At 43.1% G+C, this 27,360-nt stretch overlaps 2 protein-coding genes and 1 long non-coding RNA gene across 3 annotated transcripts; 2 read left to right on the top strand and 1 right to left on the bottom strand.

Moving 5' to 3' along the window:
• Positions 1 to 1,463: 1,463 nt before the first annotated feature.
• Positions 1,464 to 7,333, top strand: LOC112885913. Its single transcript, XM_025951612.1, has 17 exons — positions 1,464 to 1,705; positions 2,320 to 2,383; positions 2,607 to 2,715; positions 2,894 to 2,956; positions 3,455 to 3,555; positions 3,652 to 3,718; positions 3,812 to 3,883; positions 4,504 to 4,665; positions 5,121 to 5,194; positions 5,280 to 5,377; positions 5,587 to 5,694; positions 5,785 to 5,879; positions 5,988 to 6,125; positions 6,219 to 6,266; positions 6,416 to 6,530; positions 6,769 to 6,866; positions 6,952 to 7,333. The coding sequence occupies exons 1-17, from the start codon at positions 1,633 to 1,635 to the stop codon at positions 7,039 to 7,041; spliced, it is 1,575 nt and encodes a 524-aa protein (XP_025807397.1). The 5' UTR covers positions 1,464 to 1,632; the 3' UTR covers positions 7,042 to 7,333.
• A 1,400-nt stretch (positions 7,334 to 8,733) lies between these two features.
• Positions 8,734 to 9,968, top strand: LOC112885914. Its single transcript, XR_003227290.1, has 2 exons — positions 8,734 to 9,087; positions 9,678 to 9,968. It is a non-coding gene; the product is annotated as an uncharacterized LOC112885914 (long non-coding RNA).
• Positions 9,969 to 10,538: 570 nt separating this feature from the next.
• Positions 10,539 to 13,745, bottom strand: LOC112888101 (protein PXR1-like). Its single transcript, XM_025954454.1, has 4 exons — positions 13,399 to 13,745; positions 11,780 to 11,967; positions 11,242 to 11,494; positions 10,539 to 11,039 (listed from the first exon to the last, which is right to left on the bottom strand). Exons 2-4 carry the CDS (start codon positions 11,946 to 11,948, stop codon positions 10,688 to 10,690), a joined length of 774 nt encoding a protein of 257 aa, XP_025810239.1. The 5' UTR covers positions 11,949 to 11,967; positions 13,399 to 13,745; the 3' UTR covers positions 10,539 to 10,687.
• Positions 13,746 to 27,360: the final 13,615 nt, after the last annotated feature.

The following is a 27,360-nucleotide window of genomic DNA, read 5'->3' as shown; positions in this document are numbered from 1 at the left end:
GCTCTGTCGTATCGAATATTTTAATATCAAATAAAAAGACTAAACATAAGCTAATTATAAAACCAACTGCATGAGCCTAGGATTATCCACGAGACGAATCTATTAAGTCTAATTAATCTATGATTAGCACATATTTACTGTACCATCACATGGACTGGATTCGCCTCGTGAATAAGCTTAGGCGTTATGAAATTTATTTTATTATTAATCTATATTTAATACTCCTAATTAGCATCACCTGGTATGATGGGTTTTAAAATAAGCTTTAGAGAAACCAAACACCCGTAGGTAGGTGGCTATAGTCCGGTAGAGACAAGCTCATCTCGTGGAATATTGTCATCTAAGATGCCAGGGAAGGGAGGCGAAAACAAGTGCTGATCGGATGTTCATACCGAGCTACTGAAGATGCTATCTAAGTTCTGAAATGCCAGAGCCCAGAGGACACAAAGTCTCCCAGCTGGTAGAAATTAGTATACATTATCGTTAAGCAGTAGGTACAACTGTACTAGTACAATGTGGTTGTTCACTTACCTTTCCCAAAAACGAACGAGGCGCTTCTTTTCAGTGTCTGCTAGGCCATGCGTGTTTAATTCAGGCTATACAAGACATGAATGGGCTGTAATGTACTGCAAGCCCAAATCTGATGATTCAAAAGTTTTTTTTTTAATTTTTTTACGGGGCAACTTGGAGGTCCAGAGCATAGTTGTTAAGACCGACCGGTCATCAAACCGCTAGGGTGCTCGATTTAATGGTTTATTGGTCCAACCGATCGAACCACTGTTTCAAACCTGTTTAAATAGAGTTAGTTTTCTAAAAAAAACACAAGCCACGATGTGGTGTAGTGGTATGTTTCTCCACTTCGTACCCTAAACCTAGGCTCAAACCCTTCTCCCACACATTTTTGCACAAAATTTTCCACCCACCCGTCCCACCTTTTCTGCGCTTGCGAGTCCGAGGTGACCTATGTCCAGCGGTCAGACCGCGGTTCGGAAGCCTGATTTTATTCCGGTTTTTCAGAGAAACCGAACAGTTTAACCTGATTTGATTGCATAGACAATCTTTTACGTGGACCAAACCGGCCGATGCTCCGGTTCCCAGTTTAACCGTCGGACCGGCCGGTCGGTCCGATCCTAATAACTGTGGTCCAGAGTCCTTTCACCTGATTATATTTTTTCCACCGACTGATGCCGGCTACTCCTTTTAGGAAAGCTCGAACGGCCCAAGCTAAATAAGGCCCACAAATTAAACTGACAGTTGGAGAGGTTCCGGCCCCGGGACTTCGAGCGCTCGAAGACACTTCTACACGGCCCAATCACCGCGGGCTGTTCCGGATAGAGACGTTCCCCTCTCCGGGCCCGCTGCCGTGAGCGCGGAGCGCCACGCCGCCCGGGCACCCGCCCACGCGGCAAGCAGCAGCCGTGCCCGGTGTCCCTGTGCCGCCGTGCCTGGTTCCCACTGACTGAAGCACTGCCCGTCGACGAGACGACGACTCGCTACTTCGCTAGTGACTCGAGGCTCTTTTGGGTCGGACCCGAGTAGAGCGGCGTGGCCGGTGGTGCGTGCGTGCTGGTCTTTCTCCTTCCCCAAGCCAAAACCCAGAAGAAGAGAAGCGCGGCGCGGAACAGCACGGGGATGGAGCCCTCGCCGGCGCCGGGAGAGCTGGGCGCGATGCTTCAGGCGGCTGGCGACTTCGCGTCCTACCCAGGCAATATCTCCTTCCTTACCCCCCATTCGGTTTTGGGGGGAGTTAGTTGCTCACGTTTGGGGCGCCGCCGTTCTGGGTTGCTCCGTCTGGGAGGAGGGGTTTTGCTTGTCTCTGGTCGTGAGAACGGATCGGGTCACCGCGGGTGTGGAGCTCGGTGCGCTGGAACCCTAGTAGGGTATCCTGACTGGGGCGGGGGCTTACTTCGGCATTCGATCGATTCGCTGCTTGATTCTGCTATTGGTTGGACAATATGATTGCATATGCTGATGTAGGCCTGTAGTGTTACTACCTCCAGTTTTATCAGCGAACTTGTGACTATTTCTAGTTTGATTTTGAAGCTGGAATGCTAATGGCTTGTATTTGCACCTTCGATCGATGCGTGTCTTTGCGCCCGAGTATGTTTTGGTGCAAAGCTATTTTTCCCCACCAGAAGGGGGGTGACAAGTAGGACAGGCAGATTCCGGACAGAATGATTTTAAGAGAAGTACATCTGTCTGCTGAAGTAGTGCATATTGAAGACTTGAATTTTAAAAGGACTAGTTAAACTTTTGAAAGATGGAGAATGTTAGTCATGTGGTGACTAGGTGACTGAATCTGTATTTCATTTGTTGCAGGGTTGCATAGTGATGATACTGTGAGGCAGTTCCTGGAACGATGTCCTCTGCCTAAGCTGTTAGGGTAAGCCTCTTTTCCTTCCTCCAATGTTTTGAGTTGTCGCTTGTCGTATGTTCCTGTGTTATATGTAATGTCTTAACATGTTTGAAGCTTATGTTTTGAGATGTTCTCTTACATTAACAAAGCCAAATTTTCTAGTAAGCGCCTCACATACATTGTCTACTGGCAGCTTATGTTCGCCATCCTGTTTTGTTGATTGCTGTTGTAATTTGTCTTCATCATGTAGGGCATTGCAGAGTGAAGCAGATGTACCTGGGATGGTTGAAACTGTCACAGAATGCTTAGACAAAGTATTTTCTTCAAGATATGGAGCATCGCTTCTGCCAAGCTATGGTGTATGTGTAACATTCTCCCTCCAATTTTTTATCTAGACATGTCTACCTACAACTCTTACCTAGATCAACATAGTAAAAATATCTTACAAAATGATCATTGTATCTTCTTTGTGAGAACTATGGCTTAATTCTTATACATATTGACAACTAAAGTCTTAATTGCACTTTTATCTTCCAGGCATTTATTCAAGCTGGATTGCTCACAGACTCAAACAGCATCAGAAAATTAGCCTGCAAAGCTGTATGTATCTGAATCGGTTTTCTATGTGCATGCTATTTACGAAAGTTGCTGTCTTTATTTGAGTCTAGTTTCTGTTATCCATTTTGCACATACCAAAAAAATTGTGGTTTCATCTGTTCTCTCTATTTGACTCTTAACAGTCTAACTTCTGTATCCATTTTATAAGTGCATACTATGGATTTTTGTTGTAGTTTCATCTGTTTGCTTTGTTGAGATGGCAAATGCATAAAGCACAATTTCCTTCTACTACATATTTTTTTTAGATTTGGATCCCGTAACCTTCAAGATTATTTAATATGGATTCAACTCATCTAGTCTAGAGTAAAAGTCACAGTGAATTTTGTGTGCTAGCAGCGCACTTGTGTGGTTTGCCAACTCATGCAAATCCCCTTTCATGTATGCTGTTTTTCATGTCAGTTTGGAAAATGTTCTAAACACTTTTGGGAAAACAATGTCTGTAGCCACTGACTGTGAAAGAATTCGATATAACTATATCAGGTACTCTATCTTCTTGACAAAGCTGAAGATAGTGCTGCTGCGGTGGAAACAGTTGTGCAGCACAATCTGTATCCTGTTCTAATCAATTGTTTGATTGAGGGGTAATTTATTTACACTCATAAACTTCATTTAACACATTGCATCATATGCATTGTAACTTGGTGACAATTTCTTATTGATATCTTCGATTTCCGCAGAGATGAAGAGATTTCAGCAATCATTCTGGATGCTGTGAAGCGTTTAGCAGAAATTCCTAAAGGAGCTGTGAGTCCATCAATTCATCTTGAAGTATTCAACATCTTCTCTGTTCGATGGATATTGGAGTCATATTTTAGTCTATTTCTTTCCTGTTTATAGGAAATCATATTCCCACCCGATGGTCAAGGATCCGTGCAACTTGACAGAGTGGCATCTCAGTCATCCTCTTTGGTACGCATCGCGTGTCCATTATTCTGACACAATTTTGCAGAACTAACCAATAAACGCCCTTGTGGACCAATGCCCGCCTACATGCACAACAACAGAAGCAAGCACGAGCTTTAAAACATACCAGTTAATCAATAATACATAAGTGTATATCATTAAAATCTAATATAATCATTACTATTGCTGCTACATTTCTACTCTGATATATACTATATCATCTTTGCTTGTCACTCCTGTTGGTTTCATCTCTAGCCTACCTCAACTTGCTTGGGAAAAAAAAAGCTTTTTTTGTTTTGATAATGGCACACAAATACTAATGTATGAGGAATCTGTTAATATCATTTTCATGTGGCTGCAAGAGTATATTTGTAATAGTAATGGCCAAAGTTCCTGCATGCATCCTAGGATATCATCTATTTTGGAGCAGAAGTTGTAATCATAATCACTCTAGTTATTTATCTTCAATATTTTCAAATGTCTGCGCATTTCCCTTTCCTGGTTGCTAACAGAATAAGATTAAAAAATAGAGTGAAGTGCTTGTCTATGTTTTACTGTATGCTCTTACTGTTTATCTGCAAGCCACAACATGATTAGATTTTTTTTCATCTTTATTGCCATTGTAGGCACGGATTCGTATTCTATCTTTGATAGCCAAGCTCTTCACTGTTTCAAGTTATACTGCTACTGCCATTCGTGATTCAAACCTTCTCAGCATATTTGAAGATGAAATAAAAGATAGAAGGGATATGCTTAAAACCCTCAGCGCGCTGGAGGTCCTATATGAGGTAAAAGGATATTTTGTTCCGTTCATCTGTGCCACTTTATGTTTGGCTTCCTCCATGAGGGTCGTTGCAAATACTTTGATTTATGTGTTTTTTTCATAAAAGGATTTCTATCTGGAACTGAAAAAGGATTTCTGCCAGTACGTCTGATGGAACAGGCCTATTTTGGCTTTGTGTGATGGTGTGCATTGTGTATTGGCTCAGGAATCGTGATTCATTTGCAAAAGACTTGCACTAGTATTGTTTCATATTACATGCTTAAGGCAATCAGTGTCATCGTATTGTTATAATTGTGGTTTCTTTCTTGCCTATCATCCCTTGTCACCATACTATATAATCCTGGAGTCATAGGTATTTTGCTATCGAATGAGTCATAATGATCAATGACTTAAAAGATTCTGGAATTTCTGGGAGAAGCTATATATTTTGGCTAATTGTGTCTTTTTGTCACACTGCAGCTTGTTGAACACCCTCACAGCAATACTTTCCTGCTGAAGACCAACTTGATTCAACTTATAAGTGATGTGATCAAGTACCTGCCTTATTCCTCTATGCCTCCGTGTTTTCTTCTGTTATTTTTTCAGCTATTCTATGTTGTCTTTTCTTTCCGTGTGCAGTGATTCCTCAGCTGATTCTGTTATACGGTCAAGAGCAGCATTAATTAGCGGGAGGCTTCTTTCTTCAGCTGATGCTTTCACAGTGATAGACCAATCTTGTAGGTATCATTATTTTCAGTTGCCAGACTTTTGTTCACTAATTGCTCCACAACTTTGTGCATTGAAGAATCTTTATTGCATTAACTATTCATCATCTCCTATAAAAAGACTTCTCATCATCCTGATTTAAATGTTATCGAGACTCATCTTCTCTGGTCTTCTTACATGAGGAACTAGGCAGACTTGATCAGGATTTCCTCCTTGTTAGGTGTTACAAACCTGCTCGCGGTGATAGACAAAATATTGAAGATGGAAGAAAGCCAGAATACTGATGAAATTGAGAGTGCATTGGAAACCTTAGGTCTAATTGGTACAAGTAAGTCATGATTCTGCTTGTTAGTATTGGAGTTTTCTCCAGGTTGCCATAGCACACCCTTATTGTTTGTTTGATTTTATGATAAAATAGCAACTCAAGGGGCACATTTCCTGCTGACATCATCAAATGTTGCTAGACATGTTGTTGAGACATCCTTTGACCGACAGGGCAGAGGTAGACAGCTGGTAAGTTCGTGTACATATTTTCTTCTTGTTCCACTGCCCTTGTTGCTGCTGGTAAAGCAATCATATTGTCAGAAACTATACCTTTTACGTGTTATGATACATGTTCAGGCTGCTTTACATGCCTTTGGGAGCATCTGTGGTGCTGATAGGCAAGAAGACCAAATGAAACTGGATGGTCAAGCTGAAGAGTACTTGAAGCGCTTGGTCTATACCACCGCAGCAAACAGTTCAAAATTAACTCCTTCAGTTAGTAGCAACACCTTTTCTGCCCATTTATCTTAATTGCTTATGGTTCTGCCTTGCTTAGTTGGGTATTTTTTTGGCCTTATTGTTTTCCAGGCTCTTCTTCTATCAATTCTGCAACAAGACCCGGATATACGGATAGCTGTAAGTAGCTGATGCTAGTTAAAGATACTTTTGCATAAATAAGTATTTTCTTATCTCATTAGCTTGGATATCGGTATTGTGCGCAACCAGATGAATTTCTTGCATCTACAGTTTTTTTCCCCTGAACACATGCCCTTGAATGTCTGCAGGGCTACAGAGTAATATCAGGACTGGTTGTCCGGGAATGGTGCTTAAGGGAGGTTTGCTTAAATTCAGAGATAATCAGACTTGTTACAGATCCAACAATGGAGACAACGAAACTTGGTACTGAATTAATACATCTGGTCCTAATGAAGTAATTGTAACCATCTAAACTTGTTTCAACAGGAGCTCAGCAGATTTATATTTCTTTTAGCATTTGAAAATGTTTTTGTGCAACTGGCTAGAACTGACTATGATGTCGTGCTTAAGTCATCCATAATTACTAATCCTATCATGGGCTATGCTAATTTCTATTTAATGGACCAATTATTTCAGTGGTAACATTTATTCTCTGTTGTAGGCATGGAAGCTCGGTACAACTGCTGTGTGGCAATCAACAAGTCTTTATTGTCCTCGCATCTTCTGCATGAAAAAAGTCTATCTGAACTCATTGGAAAGGTACGCTCTCGAAGGTCCAGCATCTGCCATTTTTGCTGCCTGAGTCGTGAATGCTAACCAGCAAAACAAAAACGTTATGGTGCAGTTGAATGATGCGGTGAGACGGGGCCCTTACCTTTCTGAAAGGAAGCGCGTGGAGGCACGGCCAGTGGTGGTCCCCGCAGAGAGGTTTTAAGTTTACCACAAGTCTTCATCAGAATTCCGAAGTAAAAGTCAGTCGCACCATGTAGGTAGAAGAAACTGGGCGTGCCCTGCTTCTGATGCAGTTGGCTTTCTGTATGATAAACGAAATACATATATGATGTACTTGGGTAACGGGGGTGACATATGTGACATGCATGAGTTGTACGAAACATGCTGTGGATGCAAGGCAGAGTAACCATGGTGGTTGATGCAAAGTCCAAAACAGGCAGGAGGCTGCCTGTAAATAGAGCAGCCATCGCTCTCTTTTTCAGTTTTTCTACGTATCTAAACTGTTCGTAGGTTTGTAAGAACAGAATTGCCACACCAAACAATCAGCTTCTGTGCACTCTGGCGCGGCCCGCTCGGAACGGATAATGTGGTGTACGAGCGAGCGCGACAAGTGGAATTTCGGCTAGCTGCCCTTCTTGTTATCCTGTGACGCGGCAGGGGCACGTGTCTGGCGAACTGCCCATCAGAAGCCCTTGACTCTCTCTCTCTCTCTCTCTCTCTCTCTCTCTCTCTCTCTCTGCGAAACAGAAGCCTTGATTCTGATTGCGGACAAGATCGCTTGTCGCTTGGACGTGTCCAAATCCTCCTGACTAACCCAGATTGGATAAAGTTTCAGCATATGCAGTCAGAGTCTCACAGGTTGTGAGCTCTTATGTGGCGTCCTCCAGTTGGTTCTTCTGAGGGGTACTAGTTGTTTCTTGAATCTTAAATTGCTTGGCAAAAGAAAAGAAAAGAACTACGAAGGTGAAAGTGAAAGGTTGTTGTGGAAGGCAGGCAAAGAAGATGGGGAAACCAAGCGAGAAAGGTGAAAGACTCTTCAACTCTCCATCTCTATTTAATTGTCTGCTTAGAACAAATTGTCATGCTGATTAAAGAATCCATTGTGGAGGTGGTGGGATTGCAGTTGATCACTAAGTGGCGGATTTGTGTTGGTTCTTGGTGCGACAGCAAGAACAAAGGTCATCTCTGTCCGTGTCCTGATCCTGTTGAAGATTCCCCCGCTTTGGTGGCCGGCCAAACAGGAGCGGGAAGGGCGAAACGAGGGTTTGGTGGCAAGGACGGTAACGAAATCGATCCCCATCTCTTATCAAACACCGTCTTGGCGACGCAAACCTTTTTCTCCGATTACTGGTGCTTAAGATCCTCGCTGATTCCCTGTCATGGTTGATTGGAACTAGGACTGGCGCTAATCGGAGTTTATTTCGGTTCTTGCGTGCTGACGACATCCGCAAGATAAGAGGTGAGTTCTCTTCCTATCGCTTGTCATGAATTCGTCGAAAATTTATGCGATCTCCTCCTCGGTTCAACCATGCTTGCGGATTGCAGGGAAGGTGTTCGTGGAATTGCCTCCTTGGGGGCGGCTGAGGAGAAGGAGCAAGGATGACGATGCCGTGGGGAGTCGCGGTTTGCATCGTGGACATGGTGTGGGCGGTGCTCGCCGGCTGGGTGTCCACCTGCCTGGTAGTAGCCAATGAGGTCGCCCGCGCCATGCGCAACGGCGAGATTGGCCCATTTGTGGTCGGCTGAGTTGTTCGACGCAGTTGATTCATTCGTTCCTGCAGGTAGGTGATAATGCTTCTGAATTTCTCTGTGGTTTCTTGTGGTTTTCCGTCCGATGATACTTCTGAGTTCCGAAATTGGGAAACTGGCAGATCACAGTTCTTTTCTTTTGCAGTAGTTTGTGCTATGAAGGAATGTGCATCTCTTTTGTTGACAGCTCCTGTTCATCCTGAAATTTTAAATATTTTTCTCAGTTTGGACTATCATAGTACCAAAAAAGTGGCAGCAACCCCCTCAAAAAAAAAGTGGCAGCAAAGATGTATGGGGGGAACATTTCATTTTTGTTTTAGGTTTAAGTGAAGTAGACATCATGATTTTCTTTCACAAAAGAAACTTGATGTCACGGTCATGTCTGGTCATTTATCATACTGGAATTTTCTACATGATTTTAGCAGAATACTTCAATATGAGCAACTGTGGTTGGCGAGGACAAAAATAAGCAGTGCAGCTGGGAAATCCTCTATTCAGAGTACTGTCATTTATTCTTGGGTGCTTAATTTATTATGTGCATTGGATGGGAATTAACATTTGGTTTTCACATGGGATAATGACTAGCTTTCCAAATTATTTACAAGAGCTAGTTATATAGGTAGCTGCTAAGCTTCCTGGCTAAAGAACAGGCTTTGGTTCCCTCAAAAACAAAACAAAACATGCTTTATTACTTTTAAGTGTAAGGAACGGGAAAGCATCAGCTCACCTCTAGATCCATATTGTGTTTCAATCGTCTCTTGAATCCTGTTTGGCCTAATGAAACAATTCCGCACATCTGAATTATCTGACTTTCAGTGGAAGAAACTGGAACAGCTACTCCTGAACATCACTAGTTTCAACACTTGTGCTGAAGCCATCTTTATATTTCTTACTGCACAGCATTTCGTGTTTTTCGCAATCGTGCACATTCTGTATGGCTGTATGAAAAATGTCTTTTAGACCAATTTTATCAACTGCTGTTTGCTTGGAATTACTGCCAACACAAAGCATTCTGTTTATCTTTCCTTGCAACTTGCAAGCTATATCTCTTTGACTTTATCTTATGCTTTTTCCCATCTTCTGTTGCAGGTAGTTCTTTTACTGTATGTTACATTCGATGGCATTATACTGTACAGAGACCATAGATTGCATGGCTTTAGTCTTCAGAATTAGAGGATGATTTTCTTTTGTTTCGAGGATTTTTGAGTTGTGGTAATGTTGTAAAGTCTTCGCATAACCACATATGAACAAACACTCTCTCTTTCAGTGGTATGATTCAAGAGTTAGTCCTGTAAAATAATTCTGAATTGGAATTTCATATTTAATGTTCTGTATTCTTGCTGGCTCTGAATGATCTGACAACACCCCAGTTTTTTTTAATTATGTCTGCATCTTTTTTTTCCCTGATGGCATTATACTCGCTCCAATTCTCCAAACACACCAATTCATTGAAGCATGTACGCCCTATACATTGCGATGTCTGGATGTGGCACTGTATATATCGCCTACTTGAGTTCTTTTTTTTTCTTTTTTGAAAGGAATCGTCTACTTGACATCAATTCATAAACTGGGAAACATGGAGGTTTTCTAAAGCCAATGTAACCAGTGCATGTTGAAGATCCATGCTACAAATTTTAGGTCCATTTTGGAGGAACTAAAAGATCTCACAAAATGGTGTTTGATCTCAAACATTGACAGCCAGTTGCTGTCAATTGTAACAGTAGACAAGTTGCGCTGCCAAATCCGTGAATGCCATCTGGCGGGGAACAAACTCTTGAGCACGTTTATTAACCTACGAACCACGTAATTAATAGATTGCCATGCAAGCTCATCCAATACATAGATGTTGCCAAGTTGGACATGTTATGTGTGCCAGCCAAAGAAACATAATGCTCTTTTAGATGTTAACTTAATTACGTTAGGATAAGGGTTAGACTTCAACACCACAACTATGCAACAACACTCTGATATGAACCATAGTCCATTCTGCACTGTCGATTTTCCATACAAACAAATTTCAAGTTACAGCAACAACCAACTAGCTGCCTCTTTAAGGGCAGAACCATTGTGCACAATTTCCTGTTTAGCAAACATGCACATCACTCCCTTCTTTGGCTTTTGTGGCGGTGATGATTGCAATTTTTGGATTTCTTCTTGTACTTTTCCTTATTTTTATCTCTCTTATCTTTTTTCTCTGATTTCCTTTTCTTTTCTTTCTTGCTCTGTGGATCGGAGCTTGATGGCTTTCCATCCAACACTTCCTTATGCCAATAATCATCAGGAGACTTGGATCTCAAAAACGAAGGCTTCTCTGGGCCTTGCACTCGGCGTTCCCATTTTTCTTCCACACGGATGTCAGGACTAGGCTCGTCTTTATGATGGGACAACAAATCAAGGTATGGACCGGGCTCGTCCATCCTAGAGCCAACAGCCCCACGTCCTCGCTTCACCCTAACAAAATAGGAAACAAATTGCACATGTTATCAACAGCTGTAGAAAAGTAACACAAGCACCCACGAATAGAATAATGTGCTGCTATGAGGAGGTGGACAGATCGCATGCTTTTCATAAGATCAGCAGAGTAAAAAAAAAAATTGTTACATGTCAGGCGTTCCATCTAGAAAAAATGGACATACTGAATATTATAACTGACCTTGAATGAAGAAATCTTTCAATTTCATCATCCCCCAGACCATCCTCCTGGTCTGAGTAGGAATTACTATAAGTGATCCCTTCTTGTTCAACCCTTGAGCTGGAGCTATGGTTTCTTGAGTCACTTTTACGCTTCTCACCTCTTGAGTCATCAAGATCCTTACTCTTGCTACTTCTGCTTTTCACCTTTGACTCCAACTCAAGCTCTTTTTCCCTGGCACGCCACATTTCATTGACTTCCACAACACGGTTCGCTGCAGGCCAACAGCATATTTCAATACAGAAAAATGTATGAAAGAACTACTTGGTGTAATTTCAAGAAAAAAGTAACATGAGTCCTACACAGGAAGCAAGAGCCAAGTAGAGTTCTTAAAAGACCACATGATTGCAACTGTTTAATTGTTTTCTACTTTTTCTTCATGAACAATTGACCACAGAAAAATATAGAAAAAGAGTGACAAATGATTCAATAAACTCAAAATAAAGCTACACCAATCAAGTAATCACACAAGGGCATTTCAAAGGAGCACAATGCTAACCTTGCTGAACTCCACGAACTGTAGCCGTGAGGAACCGAGAGTTTGGACGATGCCTTACATTAGGCTTTCGAAGATATGCATGAACACCTTCCCTGTCAGCTTCTAACTGTAATCTCCGCGCCTCTTCAAGTAGTAAAGAAGCAAGACGATTCTCTGTCTCCAGATCCATAGTCTAAATCAAAGTTCAGCTGGCAATCAAGAAATAAAATATTTAGTAATTAGAAAAATAAGATAATATCAAACAAAATAAACAGAAATATTAATGGCATATTACTTCTGAGTTATATTTATGAAACATCAAAGTTCACTACATGCGTATAATTCCATCTCAATAATCCCATACAATAAAAACTTGTTTGGATAATGGAAAACACTACAAGCTTTGTTTGGATAGAGAATAATCCCATCCAATACATGTGTATTTGGAGGGACTGATAGGAAAATTTGTTGATTTTCCACTCAACTCCACATGTATTGGGAGGGAGTTGTGTTATCCAAACAAGCCCTAACCCTAAGAGATTAATACTGTCATATAGGTCACGCATGCTGCTGCATAGTTTGAATTGAAAGTTTGAAACACTGCAATTTTACTTCTGTAACTCGATCAGCATGAAATCTAGCCCCAACATGCCCACAGAAAATTGTGGAAGCATAATTTGACATGTAACCTGCAGACACTTCTGTCTTTTTATAGTACAATAATGATGATACTAACTAAAGTGTCAAAATAATTTCTTACAGGGGTATTCATTGCACATTAGGACTAAATTTTATATCCTGCGACTGATGAACAACTAACATGTTTGATTAATGTTACAATGTATCAAGTCAGAAGCATTATGTGCATGGACGAAGTCCGACTGGATCTTCCATACCACAAGAACTGTGTGCTTACCACACAAAAAAAGTTCATTTTCTTATCATGTTCCAAAAATACTATCTTCTCTTTTACTATAAGAGCTGGACTTAATGCGGAGCAGGAGTGATATTTGAAACACCCAACTTGTAACTGGTACTGGTGGTGCTAGTTTGGGAAAGAAGGTTTTTTTAATTGAGTAATGAATTGCTGGAATAAATTAAGGAAGTAATAAGCAATTTCCCATGAAATAGGTCAACAATTATGGACAAATGCAGATTTCGCTCAACATAAACAAGCCATTCAGGAAAAAAAAAGAAGAAGAATCCTACGGTGCACATTTTGCAATGAAGTATGAATCGATGCTTTGAGCCTTTTCAGGATTACGTGAACAACGATGATACTAAATGCCGAGATCATTGTACCAAACTAGTAACGTCCGTGCCAATTGAGCAGGTTATCAGATGATTCAGGCGCAAGAACGTTATGTAGCCACGAGCACAACAGCAGAAAACAAGCAGACCACTTTGGTCTATCTCCACCCAAACATGGGCCCTGTGGCCGTGGGGATCGAGTTGAACCCCTAAGATTTCTTTGCAAAATTTACTAGCTTCTAACAGTACCCCCTCCACGCAGCAAAGGATTTCGCAACAAAGAGTGCCGGTTGGATCAGGAAGATCTGGATTGGATCGCTCAGAGGTGGCATCGCAGAAAAGATCCCGCGGAACAGGACAAACAACCAAGCAAGGTTAGGGTTCCTTACAAGTGCAGAAGAAACCGACCCAAGCTCGAAGGAGTCCCCTCCCCGCGGCGGTCCACCAGCGCCGAGGAGGAGTAGGACGACGACGCCGGCAGGAGGGGTCCCTTCGACTGCCGGCGGGGCAGGTGGCGTGGCCCCCTCCGGCGGAAGGAGGCACAGAGGGACCCTTGGTTGGAGGACAGCTCCCGATGGGGCGCGAGCGGGCCACGGAAGCGGAAGGGAGAGGCGTGCTTGTCTTCCCTCGCCGCCGTGGCGCCGCGGGCGGGCGGGTGAAGGGCGAAAGAAGGGCATTTCGTTGGCTACAGCCTACAGGGTACAGTTGGATCCGTTGGAACTTGGAACCAAACGCCCACTCGAAACCGAGCCAATTGCATCCGCCGTTCTCGCAAAAGAAGGTTTCACTCGAAGGATCGGATACCTAACCCCTGATTGGGGAGGGGAGCACACATTCTGCGAAGTTCTATAGGCAGCGTATCTGACATTGTGAGGGTTATAGCGTTATGCAGGTAACGAGTTGAGTAAATAGACTAGATGTATGTATTTAGAAAAGCTAAAATACCTAATAATTTATAACAGAGAAAGTAGATTGTAAATAATGGAAACCACAAATACATCAGTTTTAGTGAATAACTACATAATCCATACATGTTCAATTACATTAGCATGAGTAGAAAAAATAAGATTGATGACAAACTGAACAAGGATAAGAGCGTCTTTCCAGTGTTTGTGCCACCCGCTATGATACGAGAATCTTGGTTTGGCTCTCAGCCTACTCCTTCCGTCCTTAAAAAAATACGACTCTCGCTTCCCGAGGAATCAAACAGTTTTAGGTTTGATAAAATTTATAAAAAAATTACTAACATTTATATCTCCAAATAAATTTAGTATAAAAATATATTACATGATTGATCTAATGATACTTATTTTGTAACATAAATATTAGTAATATTTGTATAAATTTGATCAATCTTGAAATTGTTTGACTCGTCAAAAAGCGAGAGTTGCATTCGTTATGGGACGATGGAGGGAGTACGTTTCTCGTCACTGTGAGTGTTGTATCGAAAATACTCGCTGAAGTCAGCTACCCTTTTTTTTCCTATTGGCATTGCTTTTGTTTACCTTTACTATAACTATTGAAATAACTGCAATATATACCAATGTTGCATTGCTACAGAAAGATCCGAATTATCAATTTTCGTTCTTGACGGACACCACAAAACACAGCACCTGCGAACATCCAAAGCACTGGCCGGACACCAAAGTCACCAAAGTCCTACCCTGCACGTTGCAAGAAACAAACTTTGTGTATTGGGAAAGAGCTAGGGAGGAGTTATTTCACAGCCAAGCCTCAATATACATGTACTATATTGTTAATTTGTTGTGATTATTACCACTACTTGAAATGGATGACGCTGACGTGTTATTACTCTGGGCGAACTGCAATGTCATCCGCCACCGTTTGAGCAAGCTGACTAAACCCATCACCTCCGTCCCCATTTTCTGCACTTGCTTCGCTCCCACTCGACTAGAAGCCGCGAGAGTTGCCCCCAGTGGACAACGTATCTTGCCTGCACAGGGGTGATGATTGTGATAATAATATAGGATCCGCTACCGCGCGATTAGATTAGGAAAAACCTCTGTGCAATGGTTTAATCGGGTAATGCAAAGAGTAATAGAGAGAGAGGAGCACAGCATACCCTCGTGGCCTAGTCCAGCAGCTGACGCAAACGTGCCCGCCATGGTGGTGCTGCGCGGGGAGCTCGGGGTGGTCCGGCCGTAGACGTACGGGCTTGCGGTGGTCGAGATCGAGGTCGAGGACGCGTGCACAGGTTCGGGTCGAGGCAGAGGGTATCGAGGGTGCCGGCGGTGACGCTTCCCGTCGCTGCTGCGCCTCTCCTCTAGATCGGCTAGGGTTAGGGTTGTGTCGGTGAAGCGGCGGCGGCACCGGTGAATCTCGTACCATGTGCCGCTGGCCCCCACCTCCTTTTATATGGCGCAGTGCGACGGGGGGCCCACCAGCTAGATCGTGCTGGTACCGCCCCCGATCAGGGCGCGTGAGGGCAAGGCCCTCTCGGATCCGTTGGGACTCCGAGGGGGTTTAGGAGATCAACCTAACAGTCTCCCCCTTGATCTCACTCTGTGTTTTCTTTCCTTTACTTTCTCGCTTCTTCATGGATTTGTACATAGAGCATGCTTTATCGTCACGGTCAATCGCCGATAGATTCAACAGCTACAATATACTCCTCTATTCAGAAAGCGATTCTTTAACCTTTTGGGCCCTTGTAGTCCGAAAATCACAGGCTATCCCTTAGCCCCATGCCGGCTACGTGTTCCTTGAACACGTTGGGTGGTAAGCCTTTCGTTAGCGGATCCGCAAGCATTTTCACTGTGCTTATATGCTCAAGATTTATAATCTGATCTCGGACTTTATCTTTCACAACATAATATTTTATATCTATGTGTTTGGCAGCACCACTTGTCTTGTTGTTGTGAGCATACATTACTGCGGGCTCGTTATCGCAGTACAACTGTAATGGTTTAGATATGTTATCAACCATTCTCAGACCGGGTACGAACTTCTTTAGCCAGTTCACCTGCCCTGTAGCCTCATAACACGCAACAAACTCGGCATACATTGTGGACGATGTAGTGACGGTTTGTTTGCAACTTTTCCACGATATTGCTCCCCCAGATAGGGTGAACACATATCCTGACGTGGATTTTCTGTCATCTCCTGCGTAATCGGAATCTGAGTATCCTACAATACGCAGAGATTCTGTTTTCTTGTACGTTAACATGAGGCCTTTGGTTCCTTGCAAATAGCGCAGAACCTTCTTTACCAATTTCCAGTGTTCTGGTCCTGGATTACTCTGGAATCTGCCAAGTAACTCGGTAACGTAAGCTATGTCAGGGCGTGTGCATACTTGTGCATACTGTAAGCTTCCCACAGCAGAAGCATATGGTACCATTTTCATTTTATCGATCTCATACTGAGTCTTGGGGCATTGGAATTCCCCATATCTGTCGCCCTTAACAATAGGTGCAGGTGAGGCACTACATTTGTGCATATTAAATTTCTTCAGGACCTTTTCTATATATGTCTTTTGAGACAGTCCTAATACCCCTTTTAATCTGTCTCGATGAATCTCGATTCCTAGAACGAATCTTGCTTCACCGAGGTCTTTCATCTCGAAATGCGAGGATAAAAACTTTTTCGTTTCTAATAGCAGATTGACATCGCTACTTGCCAGTAGAATATCATCCACATACAAGATTAGAAAGGCGTACTTTCCATTCTTGAACTTTGCGTAAACGCAATTGTCCTCGACATTTTCTTTAAACCCGAATTCTTTTATTGTCTTATCGAACTTGAAGTACCACTGTCTTGAAGCTTGTTTTAGCCCATAAATCGATTTCCTCAGACGGCATCCCAATTTTTCTTTGCCTTTCACGACAAAACCTTTCGGCTGTGCCATGTAGACGGTTTCATCTAAATCTCCGTTAAGGAATGCTGTCTTCACATCCATCTGATGTAATTCTAGATCGTAATGAGCTACAAGAGCCATTATGATTCTGAAAGAACCTTTACAAGAGACTGGGGAAAATGTCTCGTTGTAATCAATTCCTTCTCTTTGTGTGTATCCTTTAGCCACGAGTCGTGCTTTAAATTTATCTATATTCCCTTGAGAGTCATATTTGGTTTTGTAGATCCATTTGCAGCCTACTGTTTTGGTTCCTTTAGGAATCTCCTCTAGGTCCCACACTTTGTTGGTACTCATCGATTTTATTTCGTCTTCCATAGCGTCAAGCCATTTCGACGAATGTTCACTTCTCATGGCTTCTTCAAATGAAGTGGGATCATCTTCCATTTGAATTTCTTCGCTATTATAGACTTCATAGTCGTTAGAAATAGCGCGCTTCCTTATTCTTTGAGGTCTCCTGTGGGCCTGAGCCTGCGGTGCCTCATCTATTTGGGGCTGCTGGTGCTCCTCTTCTTGTGCGGCAACTGGCTCGTCAGGAGCCTGATGAATGGGTTCCTCATTCATCGTCACCACAGAAGGAGCCATTACAGGTGTTGGCATCGCAGTGACTTGCACTGGCGGTGCAAACACAACGGGCAGCGGGAAAAAAGATTCCTGAATCACGGGATTGGGTGTATACACCCTCTTCTCCTCAAGATCAATTTTCCTTGCTGTGCCGCTCCCCCGGATCATTTGATCCTCAAGAAAAACTGCATGCCTCGTTTCTACAAATTTCGTCGATCTGTCTGGGCAGTAGAAACGAAAACCCTTTGACCTTTCTGGATAACCAATAAAATGGCAAGATACCGTTCTCGAATCTAGTTTTGCAATGGTCGGGTTAAACACTTTTGCCTCAGCAGGACTCCCCCACACCCGTAGGTGATTAAGTGAGGGCACTCTTCCTGTCCACATTTCGTACGGCGTTTTCGGCACCGATTTACTTGGAACTCTGTTGAGAATGTGAATGGTGGTTTTTAGTGCCTTCATCCATAAACTCACTGGCAACGTAGAGTAACTGATCATGCTTCGCACCATGTCCATTAGGGTGCGATTGCGTCTTTCAGCTACTCCGTTCTGCTGAGGCTCGCCCGGCATCGAGTACTGGGCTACTATACCTTGTTCCATCAGAAACTTTGCAAAAGGTCCTGGAACTTGGCCATATTGGGTATGTCGACCGTAGTATTCCCCTCCACGATCGGATCTTACGATTTTAATCTTTAAATCGTGTTGATTTTCTACTTCGGCCTTGAATATTTTAAACTTATCCAAAGCCTCCGATCTTTCTTTAATTGGATAAATGTATCCATAACGGGAATAATCGTCTGTGAATGTTATGAACGAGTCATAACCATCCACACTCTTTACATTAAACGGACCACAGATATCTGTGTGAATTATTTCTAATACACCTGTGCTCCTCTTAGCATTTTTCTTTATCTTCTTTACAAATTTGCCTTTTATGCATTCAATGCATTGCTCTAAGTCAGAGAACTCTAATGGAGGAAGAATTTCGTTTTTAATTAATCTTTCTATTCTCCCCCTCGAAATATGGCCTAAACGACAGTGCCATAATTTCGACGACGTATCGTGAGTTCTCTTACGTTTTCTATTTGCGAGTGTAGGCGAGGATACATTCGCACTGTTATCGCATACGGAATTAACACTTTCGCGTAACGATATCAAATAAAGATCATTCTTTCTGAATGCAGTGGAAATTACTATATCATTACATTCGATCAAGCATTTCCCATCTCCAAATAGACAAGAATAACCATCTTTGTCCAGGCGAGACACACTAATTAAGTTTCTGTGTAAAGAAGGAACAAATAAAACATCTCTAAGTACAATAATGAAGCCAGTGTCGAGTTCCAAATGAACGTCTCCTACTGCTTCAACGTCTGCCTGATCTCCATTCGCCACTCTAACTTGTTTTTCGCTTCTTTGAGTGGTTCTCGTCGAACGGAATCCCTGTAAAGAATTTGCAACATGAACAGTTGCTCCTGAATCAATCCACCAAGTAGATTTTGAATATTCTATATACAAGGATTCATTTACAAATGAAATAACGTTCTCACCTCTTTTCTCCATGATCATCTTTAAGTATTTGTGACAGTTCTTCTTATAGTGACCCCTCTCTTTGCAGTAGAGACACTGATCCTTATCTACTAGAGCCTGTCCCTCCTACGGTCTGTGTTGTTGAGAGTTTTTACCTTTTGAGGAGGATGAAGAAGAAGATGAAAAATTGCCTTTGAAGTTGGCATGCTTCTTCTTGTTCACATAGTTTAAGGATCCTCCAGTGGTGGACCTGATCCGTTCCTCCTCCTGAACACACATCGCAATAGTCTTTTCTATGTCCCAAGTTTGTGGTTGGGTGTTGTAGTTGACAACAAAAGTGTCAAATTCTTTTGGCAACGAAGCAAAAACCAGATGGACAATGTGATCCTCCTTAAAGGCAAGGTCCAATGACTTAAGCTTGTTGTTCTGATTGACCATGCGATGAATGTGTTCTCTAATGCCACCGCCAGTGTATCTTTCTGAAACCAGTTGTTTGATTAACTGGGTTGCATAAGTCTTTGAAGAACCAGTATACTGGTTCTTTAGTTTTTCAAGATACTCTATGACAGTGGAACAATCCGGGATTGAGCCCATAATCGCAGGCTCAATCGTGTTCTTTACCACTGCCAAACACTTCTTGTTGGCAGGGAACCATTTTGCATACAGCCTCTCATATTCTGCTCTTGCTTTCTTATAAGCAAGCTCTGTTTGCTTCCAAGAAGCATCTGTGTCTGTGTCCTCTCTTTCAGGAAGCACAGGCTCTGTAGGAGTCGGTGTAGCTAGGACCCAATCTAATTCACCCATGATGAAATAGAGATCCAGCTTTCTGTACCATTGATTGTAATTATCTCCCTTTAATATTGGAATATCGTTGATGGAAAACATCATTGATACTCCTCCTGAAAAACATCCATGAGTGGTGAAAACATTAAAATCAAATAAAATTCATTGCATATGTATAAATACGACGTGGGTCATAAATTAAAATATGCAATAATCTTGTGTATTAAAACTAAAACACCGTTGGGCAGAATTAGAATTAATACATGAAAATTATCTATTAAAATTGAGGCATAATCTCTTTTGTATTAAATCTAGAATACCGTTGGGCATAAAAAGAAATAATACATGAATAATATCTTATGAAAGGTAATTCAGTAAGAGTTGCAATATTGTCACTTGTTAACGTTGGTCAAAAAGATAACAATATTACGGCTCAGAAAAATATCTATTTGCCTTGAAGAATTTAAATTATTCCGTTGGTTCAAATTTAAATTTCAAGGCAAGTAATCAAAAGCATATAAAAATGTTTAATCTTTGCAGCGGAAAACTGTAATTCTATCAAAAAGTGTCTAAATTTATCTTTTATAAACAATGCATCATGGTTCATTCAAGTTTGAATTTGAAATATATCAAATTCAATCAAATTCTATTGGAAAGAAGCTCTGATACCATTGATAATAATATAGGATCTGCTACCGCACGATTAGATTAGGAAAAACCTCTGTGCAATGGTTTAATCGGGTAATGCAAAGAGTAATAGAGAGAGAGGAGCACAGCATACCCTCGTGGCCTAGTCCAGCAGCTGACGCAGACGTGCCCGCCATGGTGGTGCTGCGAGGGGAGCTCGGGGTGGTCCGGCCGTAGACGTACGGGCTTGCGGTGGTCGAGATCGAGGTCGAGGACGCGTGCACAGGTTCGGGTCGAGGCAGAGGGTATCGAGGGTGCCGGCGGTGACGCTTCCCGTCGCTGCTGCGCCTCTCCTCTAGATCGGCTAGGGTTAGGGTTGTGTCGGTGAAGCGGCGGCGGCACCGGTGAATCTCGTACCATGTGCCGCTGGCCCCCACCTCCTTTTATATGGCGCAGTGCGACGGGGGGCCCACCAGCTAGATCGTGCTGGTACGCCCCCGATCAGGGCACGTGAGGGCAAGGCCCTCTCGGATCCGTTGGGACTCCGAGGGGGTTTAGGAGATCAACCTAACAGATTGATGAATCAAGGTCTCCTGCTGCCAGTTGCTGCCACGGAAGACCCCACGGTTCCGCGTGGCTTCGTTCCGAGATCATCGTGTTAGTTTTGATTTCAACCCGGATCGGTCCAACGACCGATCCGGAGACGGTTACGCGCCCTGATCGGGGGCGCACAGCCAACCCAATGGCATGTGGGCCCCCATCGCGCAGCGCCACAATAAAAGGCTAGGTGGGGGCTGGGGCACGGACGACGAAGTTCACCGTGTGCTTGTAGCCCACCTAAAAACCCTAATCGATCCGATCTAAGGGCGCTGAAGCGACGGGAAGTCCGGCTGCCTCTCCACCGAGCGCCGCCGCCTCTGCGTCACACGCCGCTGCCTCAGCTCGTCTTCACCGCCACCAACTCACCCTCGTCCACGACTCCGGCTCGCATTCCCCAACGCCATGGCAAGCAATAGAGAAGCTGGATCTTCAACCGGTGGTATGACCTCTCCAATCCACCTCTCTTTTCTCTCTGTTCTCTCTAGATTACCCGCAGATGCTATCCTATTGGATAATTACCGAGCTAATGTACGATTAGTAGATCCTCACTAGTCTATCAATGGTATCAGTTTAGCCTCACTAATCGTAATTAGTTTCGGGTAAGAGAGAAAAGCAATTAGAAGGAGGGGATTTCCAATCAATCCGAGAGAAATTGCAAGGGAAGGAACAAAAGCAAGATTCAAACCCCTCGGGTGAAAGATACCTTGCACCCCGTGCACCAACCCGTGCACTAACCCGAACCCTAACCCTAACCCTAACCCTAACCCTAACCGGCCAACACAGGAGGACACTTACCTCAAAACCGGGAGCTCCTTGCTCCACGGGATAGCGCCGCCGCGACCCAGGTACTCCGGCGCACCATCATCGTCGATGGGCGCGGCGTCCCGAGCGTGCCATTGCTCGGGGATTCCCACCGCGCCTCGCGCGTGGGCTAGCTCACCACCGCGAGCCCACTCGACGGCGGCGCGCTCACGCACAGGCGAGCGCGCTCGCCGGCGAGGAGGCCCGTGGTGGCGCCGTCGCCCTTGGTCGCCGTCACGCGGAGAAAGAGAAGAGGCCGGGGAGGAGCGGGCGAGGGAGAAAGACAGAATGGCTAGGGTTTTCGGGGGAGAGGCGCCGCGCGGGGGTTTTGTTCGGGCCGCAACGCGCGGACAGCCGTCCGATGCGATCCGACGGCCACAGATCGGTAAGGGGTGCGCAGGCCGCTTACGGCCCAGGCGGGATGCCGCTTTCCCGGCCCAGGCCCAGGTTGCGGCCTGGTGCGCGGGGAAGCGTCCCGCGCGCGCTGAGTTGGGCTGTTTTGGGCCATTTTGGGCCGTTTTGGGTCCAATTTTGGCTGTGTTGCGTACGGTGAACAGTACGTTTTCGCATTTTATCAGAAACTTTTGTTTAACCACTTCATGCTTGATTTAATCTCTGTTTTAATTTTCACCAACGTGATAATTTCTATAGAGAGAAAGGAAGTAAGAATGTTTCTGAAAGTTAGCACTATTTATTTTTCCGCTGCAAATTTAATTAAGTTATATCCTTTAATTATTTTAGACCCAACGAGATATTATAATTAAAGGAGTCAGTTTTTAGTTTTTTTTCTTCAGTTATAATATTGTTATTTTCTGACCAACGTTGATAATAGCAGTATTATAATTTTTTAAGTCAGTTTCCATGCATTTGCTCTAATTCTGCCCAACGGTGTTTTAGAATTAATGCAGCTAGTCAATTGTATATCTTAATATTGACCAACGTTAAATTGAGATATGCAATTATTGTTTTATAAAAGCAGTTCTCACCCTTCTTGATTTAAAATTTCAGGATCTAATGCAATGACCTTCATTAATGCTATACCGCCGTTGGATGGTTCCAACTACGGGATATGGGCACAGAAGCTAGAAGTGGCTCTCGCACTGTCAGATATTGATTTCGCCATCACCTCACCGTTTCCCGTTTGTCCTGAGGAACTGGTGAGGGACCCGGAAGAGACCTCTGCAGCTTGGCAAGCTCGTCAGAGAGAACATGCAAATGTTCAAATGAAGTTTGATCTTGAGAAAGCAAAATGGATCTCTTCCAACAGAAAGTGTTTGATGGTTATCAAGAGTTCCATCATAGATAGTATCAGGGGAGCAATCCCAGATTGCGCCACCGCAGTCGAGTACTTAAAAAAAGTTGAGAGTCAATTTGTTGGCTCCTCAAAAGCGTATGCACAAACTCTGATTCAGAGGTTAGTTAATGATAAGTACACTGGCGGTGGTGTGAGAGAGCACATACTGAAAATGAGCAATATGGCATCTAAGCTCAAACCTATGGATATGGAGCTTCCTCATGCTTTTGTTGTCCATTTGGTTCTGGCTTCTCTGCCAAAAGAGTTTGAGACTTTTGTTGTTAACTACAACATCAGCCCAGAGACATGGGATCTAGAGAAGCTCATTGCAATGTGTGTGCAAGAAGAGAAAAGACTCAAAGCCTCGCATGGTGACACGCTCAACTATGTTAGGCATAACAAAAGAAACAACTCTTCAGATAAATATACGAGGCCACAAGGGAAACCTTAGTTCAAACAAGGTTCCACTTCTTCTTCTTCTTCGACTCACCCAGGCAAGGGTGGAAAGAAAGATCAACCACATATTGAAAAAGATCAATGCATGTGGTGTCACAAGACGGGACACTACAAGAAAGATTGCCCAGATTTTCTACGGCATTTAATTAAGAAAGGTGAGGATGTTATCACATTTATAGATGAGACCCTGTACGTAAGTTATTCCAAATCTACTTGGTGGATTGACTCAGGTGCAACTGTTCATGTTGCTAATTCTTTGCAGGGTATAAGTACAAAGACGATGCTACAAAGAGGGGATAGATGGCTGAAAGTCGCCAATGGAGTTAGAGCCGACGTTGAAACAGTTTGTCAACTTACGTTAGAATTAGAGAATGGCTTTAAACTCCAGTTATATAATGTTCTTTATGTACCCTCTTTGTCTAGAAATTTAATTTCAGTATCATGTTTGGCAGATGATGGTTATAAGTGCCATTTTGGCAAAGAACAATGTGAGATTTTATTTGAAAGTCAGTGTGTTGGTCTTGCCATCCGACAAGACAAACTTTATATGTTGCCTATGCATGAGACTGTAAATTCTGTTAGCAATACTACGAGTATTGAACGTACGTCTAACGACGCAAGTCATAAGCGCAAACGATGCGACAATGAAAATTCAGCGAAATTATGGCACTGTCGTTTAGGCCATATTTCAAGGGGGAGAATTGAGAGATTAATTAAAGAAAATATTCTCCATTCGTTAGATTTTCCAAATGAAGAATATTGCATCGATTGCGTTAAAGGAAAGTACGTTAAGAAAATAAAGAAAGGAGCTAAACGCAGTTCAGGGGTTTTGGAGATAGTGCACACAGATATCTGTGGACCATTTCCCATAAAGTCTGTAGATGGTTATGATTCGTTCATAACGTTTACGGATGATTATTCGCGTTATGGATACATTTATCCAATTAAACAAAGATTAGAAGCGTTAGATAAATTTAAGATTTTTAAGGCTGAAGTAGAAAATCAGCAAAATCTTAAAATAAAAATAGTAAGATCTGACCGTGGAGGTGAGTACTACGGTCGTCACACCCCGTACGGCCAAATTCCTGGACCTTTTGCAAGGTTTCTACAGGAAAATGGAATAGTAGCTCAGTATTCTACACCGGGTGAGTCTCAGCAAAATGGAGTCGCTGAAAGACGTAACCGTACCCTAATGGATATGGTGAGAAGTATGCTGAGCTACTCCACGTTACCGATTAATTTGTGGATGGAGGCGTTAAAAACCGCTATTCATATTCTTAATCGCGTACCGAGTAAGTTGGTGCCTAAAACACCGTACGAGTTATGGACAGGGAGAAAACCTACACTAAACTATTTACATGTGTGGGGCTGTCCAGCTGAGGCGAATGTATTTAATCCAAATATTGGAAAGTTAGACCCTAAGACAGTAAGTTGCCATTTTATTGGCTATCCAGAAAAGTCGAAGGGTTATCGTTTCTACTGTCCTAACGGATATACAAAGTTCGTAGAAATAAGACACGCTGTCTTTTTGGAGGATCAGATGATGAGGGGAAGCACGGTAGCTCGAAAGATTGATCTTGAGGAGAAGCGGGTTTTCGTACCTACTCCGATGATCCAAGATCCATTTTTCATGCTGCCTGTTGCTGCTTCACCTACGGTGTCAGCACCTGTTGCTAGTTTTTCACCAGTTGCTGCGTCACCTACGGTGCCAGCACCTGCTGTTAGGTCTCCAGCTGCAGCGACGAGTCAGAACGAGGAACCTGTCCTTCAGGATCCGACAGAACCGATAGCTGCACATCAGGGGGAGCAACAGCAGCCCCAAGTGGAAGATGTGCCGATAGCTGAGGCACCGAGAAGATCTCAAAGAACAAGAAAGCCCGCTATTTCGAGTAATTATCAAATCTATAATAGCGAGGAAATTCAGATGGAGGGTGACCCCACTTCGTTTGAAGAAGCCATGAGAAGCGTTCATTCGTCTGAGTGGTTGGAAGCCATGAAAGACGAAATGAAATCGATGAGCACCAACGATGTTTGGGATCTAGAAGAAATTCCTAAAGGAGCCAAAACAGTAGGCTGTAAATGGGTCTACAAGACAAAATGTGACTCCAAAGGGAATATAGAAAGATATAAAGCGCGACTCGTGGCGAAAGATTTCACGCAAAGAGAAGGGATAGACTATAATGAAATATTTTCTCCTGTTTCATGCAAGGATTCCTTCAGAATTATAATGGCGTTAGTGGCACATTATAATTTAGAATTACATCAGATGGATGTAAAGACGGCGTTCCTCAACGGGGATCTTTATGAGAACGTTTACATGGCACAGCCGAAAGGTTTTGTCGTGGAAGGAAAAGAAAAGATGGGATGTCGTCTAAAGAAATCCATTTATGGATTAAAGCAAGCCTCCAGACAGTGGTATTTGAAATTCGATGAAACCGTAAGAAAGTTTGGTTTCAAAGAAAATGAGGAGGACAACTGCATTTATGCAAAATTTAAGAATGGAAAATTCGTTTTCCTTATTTTATATGTGGATGATATTCTGCTTGCTAGCAGCGATATTGATATGCTGTTAGAGACAAAGAAATTCTTGTCCTCAAAGTTTGATATGAAAGATTTAGGGGAAGCCTCATTCGTTTTAGGAATTGAGATTCACCGAGACAGAAACAAGGGGATTTTAGGATTATCGCAGAAAGCATATCTAGAAAAGGTACTAAAGAAGTACGGTATGCATTCGAGTAAGCTAACACCTGCTCCTATAGTCAAGGGCGATAGTTATGGGAAATTTCAGTGTCCCAGAAATCAGTACGAAATCGATCAGATGAAAGCGGTGCCATATGCTTCAGCTGTCGGAAGACTACAGTATGCTCAAGTATGTACGCTCCCTGACTTAGCTTTTGTCACCGGGATACTTGGCAGATTCCAGAGTAATCCAGGGATAGAACACTGGAAAATGGTTAAGAAAGATTTGCGTTATGTGCAAGGAACGAAAGACCTCATGCTAACATACAGGAGAACTGAATCTCTAGTGATAGAGGGTTATTCAGACTCAGACTTTGCGGGAGATAAGGATGACAGAAAATCCACGTCAGGCTATGTGTTTACTCTCGCAGGTGGAGCTATATCGTGGAAAAGCTCCAAACAGACAGTAACTGCATCATCTACGATGTATGCAGAATTTATAGCTTGTTACGAGGCATCGGGGCAGGTTAAATGGCTAAAGAAATTTATACCCGGATTAAGAGTGGTTGACAGCATAGAAAAACCACTAAAGATGTACTGCGACAATGAGCCTGCAGTGTTTTACGCTCACAACAACAAGTCGAGTGGAGCTGCCAAACACATCGACATAAAGTTTTATGTTGTTAAAGAGCAAATCCAGGATCATACAATCAGTCTTGAGTATTTGAGCACAAAGAAAATATTAGCGGATCCGCTCACAAAAGGCTTACCGCCCAATGTGTTCAGAGAACACTTAGCCGGCATGGGTTTACGGGAAAGCCTATGATTCCTGGACAGTAAGGGCCCAAAAGTATCGTTCTGTTTCAAACGGAAAAGTATGTTGTGGCTGTTAATCCAATAGTAATAACTATTGAGACGAGGCATGCTTAATATATTAATCTGGATGAAATCGGACGTAAGAAGTAAGTGAGCAAGTTGAAATCAAAGGGGAGAATGTTAGTTTTGATTTCAACCCGGATCGGTCCAACGACCGATCCGGAGACGGTTACGCGCCCTGATCGGGGGCGCACAGCCAACCCAATGGCATGTGGGCCCCCGTCGCGCAGCGCCACAATAAAAGGCTAGGTGGGGGGCGGGGCACGGACGACG

This window comes from Panicum hallii, chromosome 3, assembly GCF_002211085.1.
Source record: "Panicum hallii strain FIL2 chromosome 3, PHallii_v3.1, whole genome shotgun sequence".
In the NCBI taxonomy this organism is placed as follows: Eukaryota; Viridiplantae; Streptophyta; class Magnoliopsida; order Poales; family Poaceae; genus Panicum; species Panicum hallii.
Note: the sequence above shows the minus strand (reverse complement) of the source record. Positions and strands in the feature narration are given on the sequence as shown.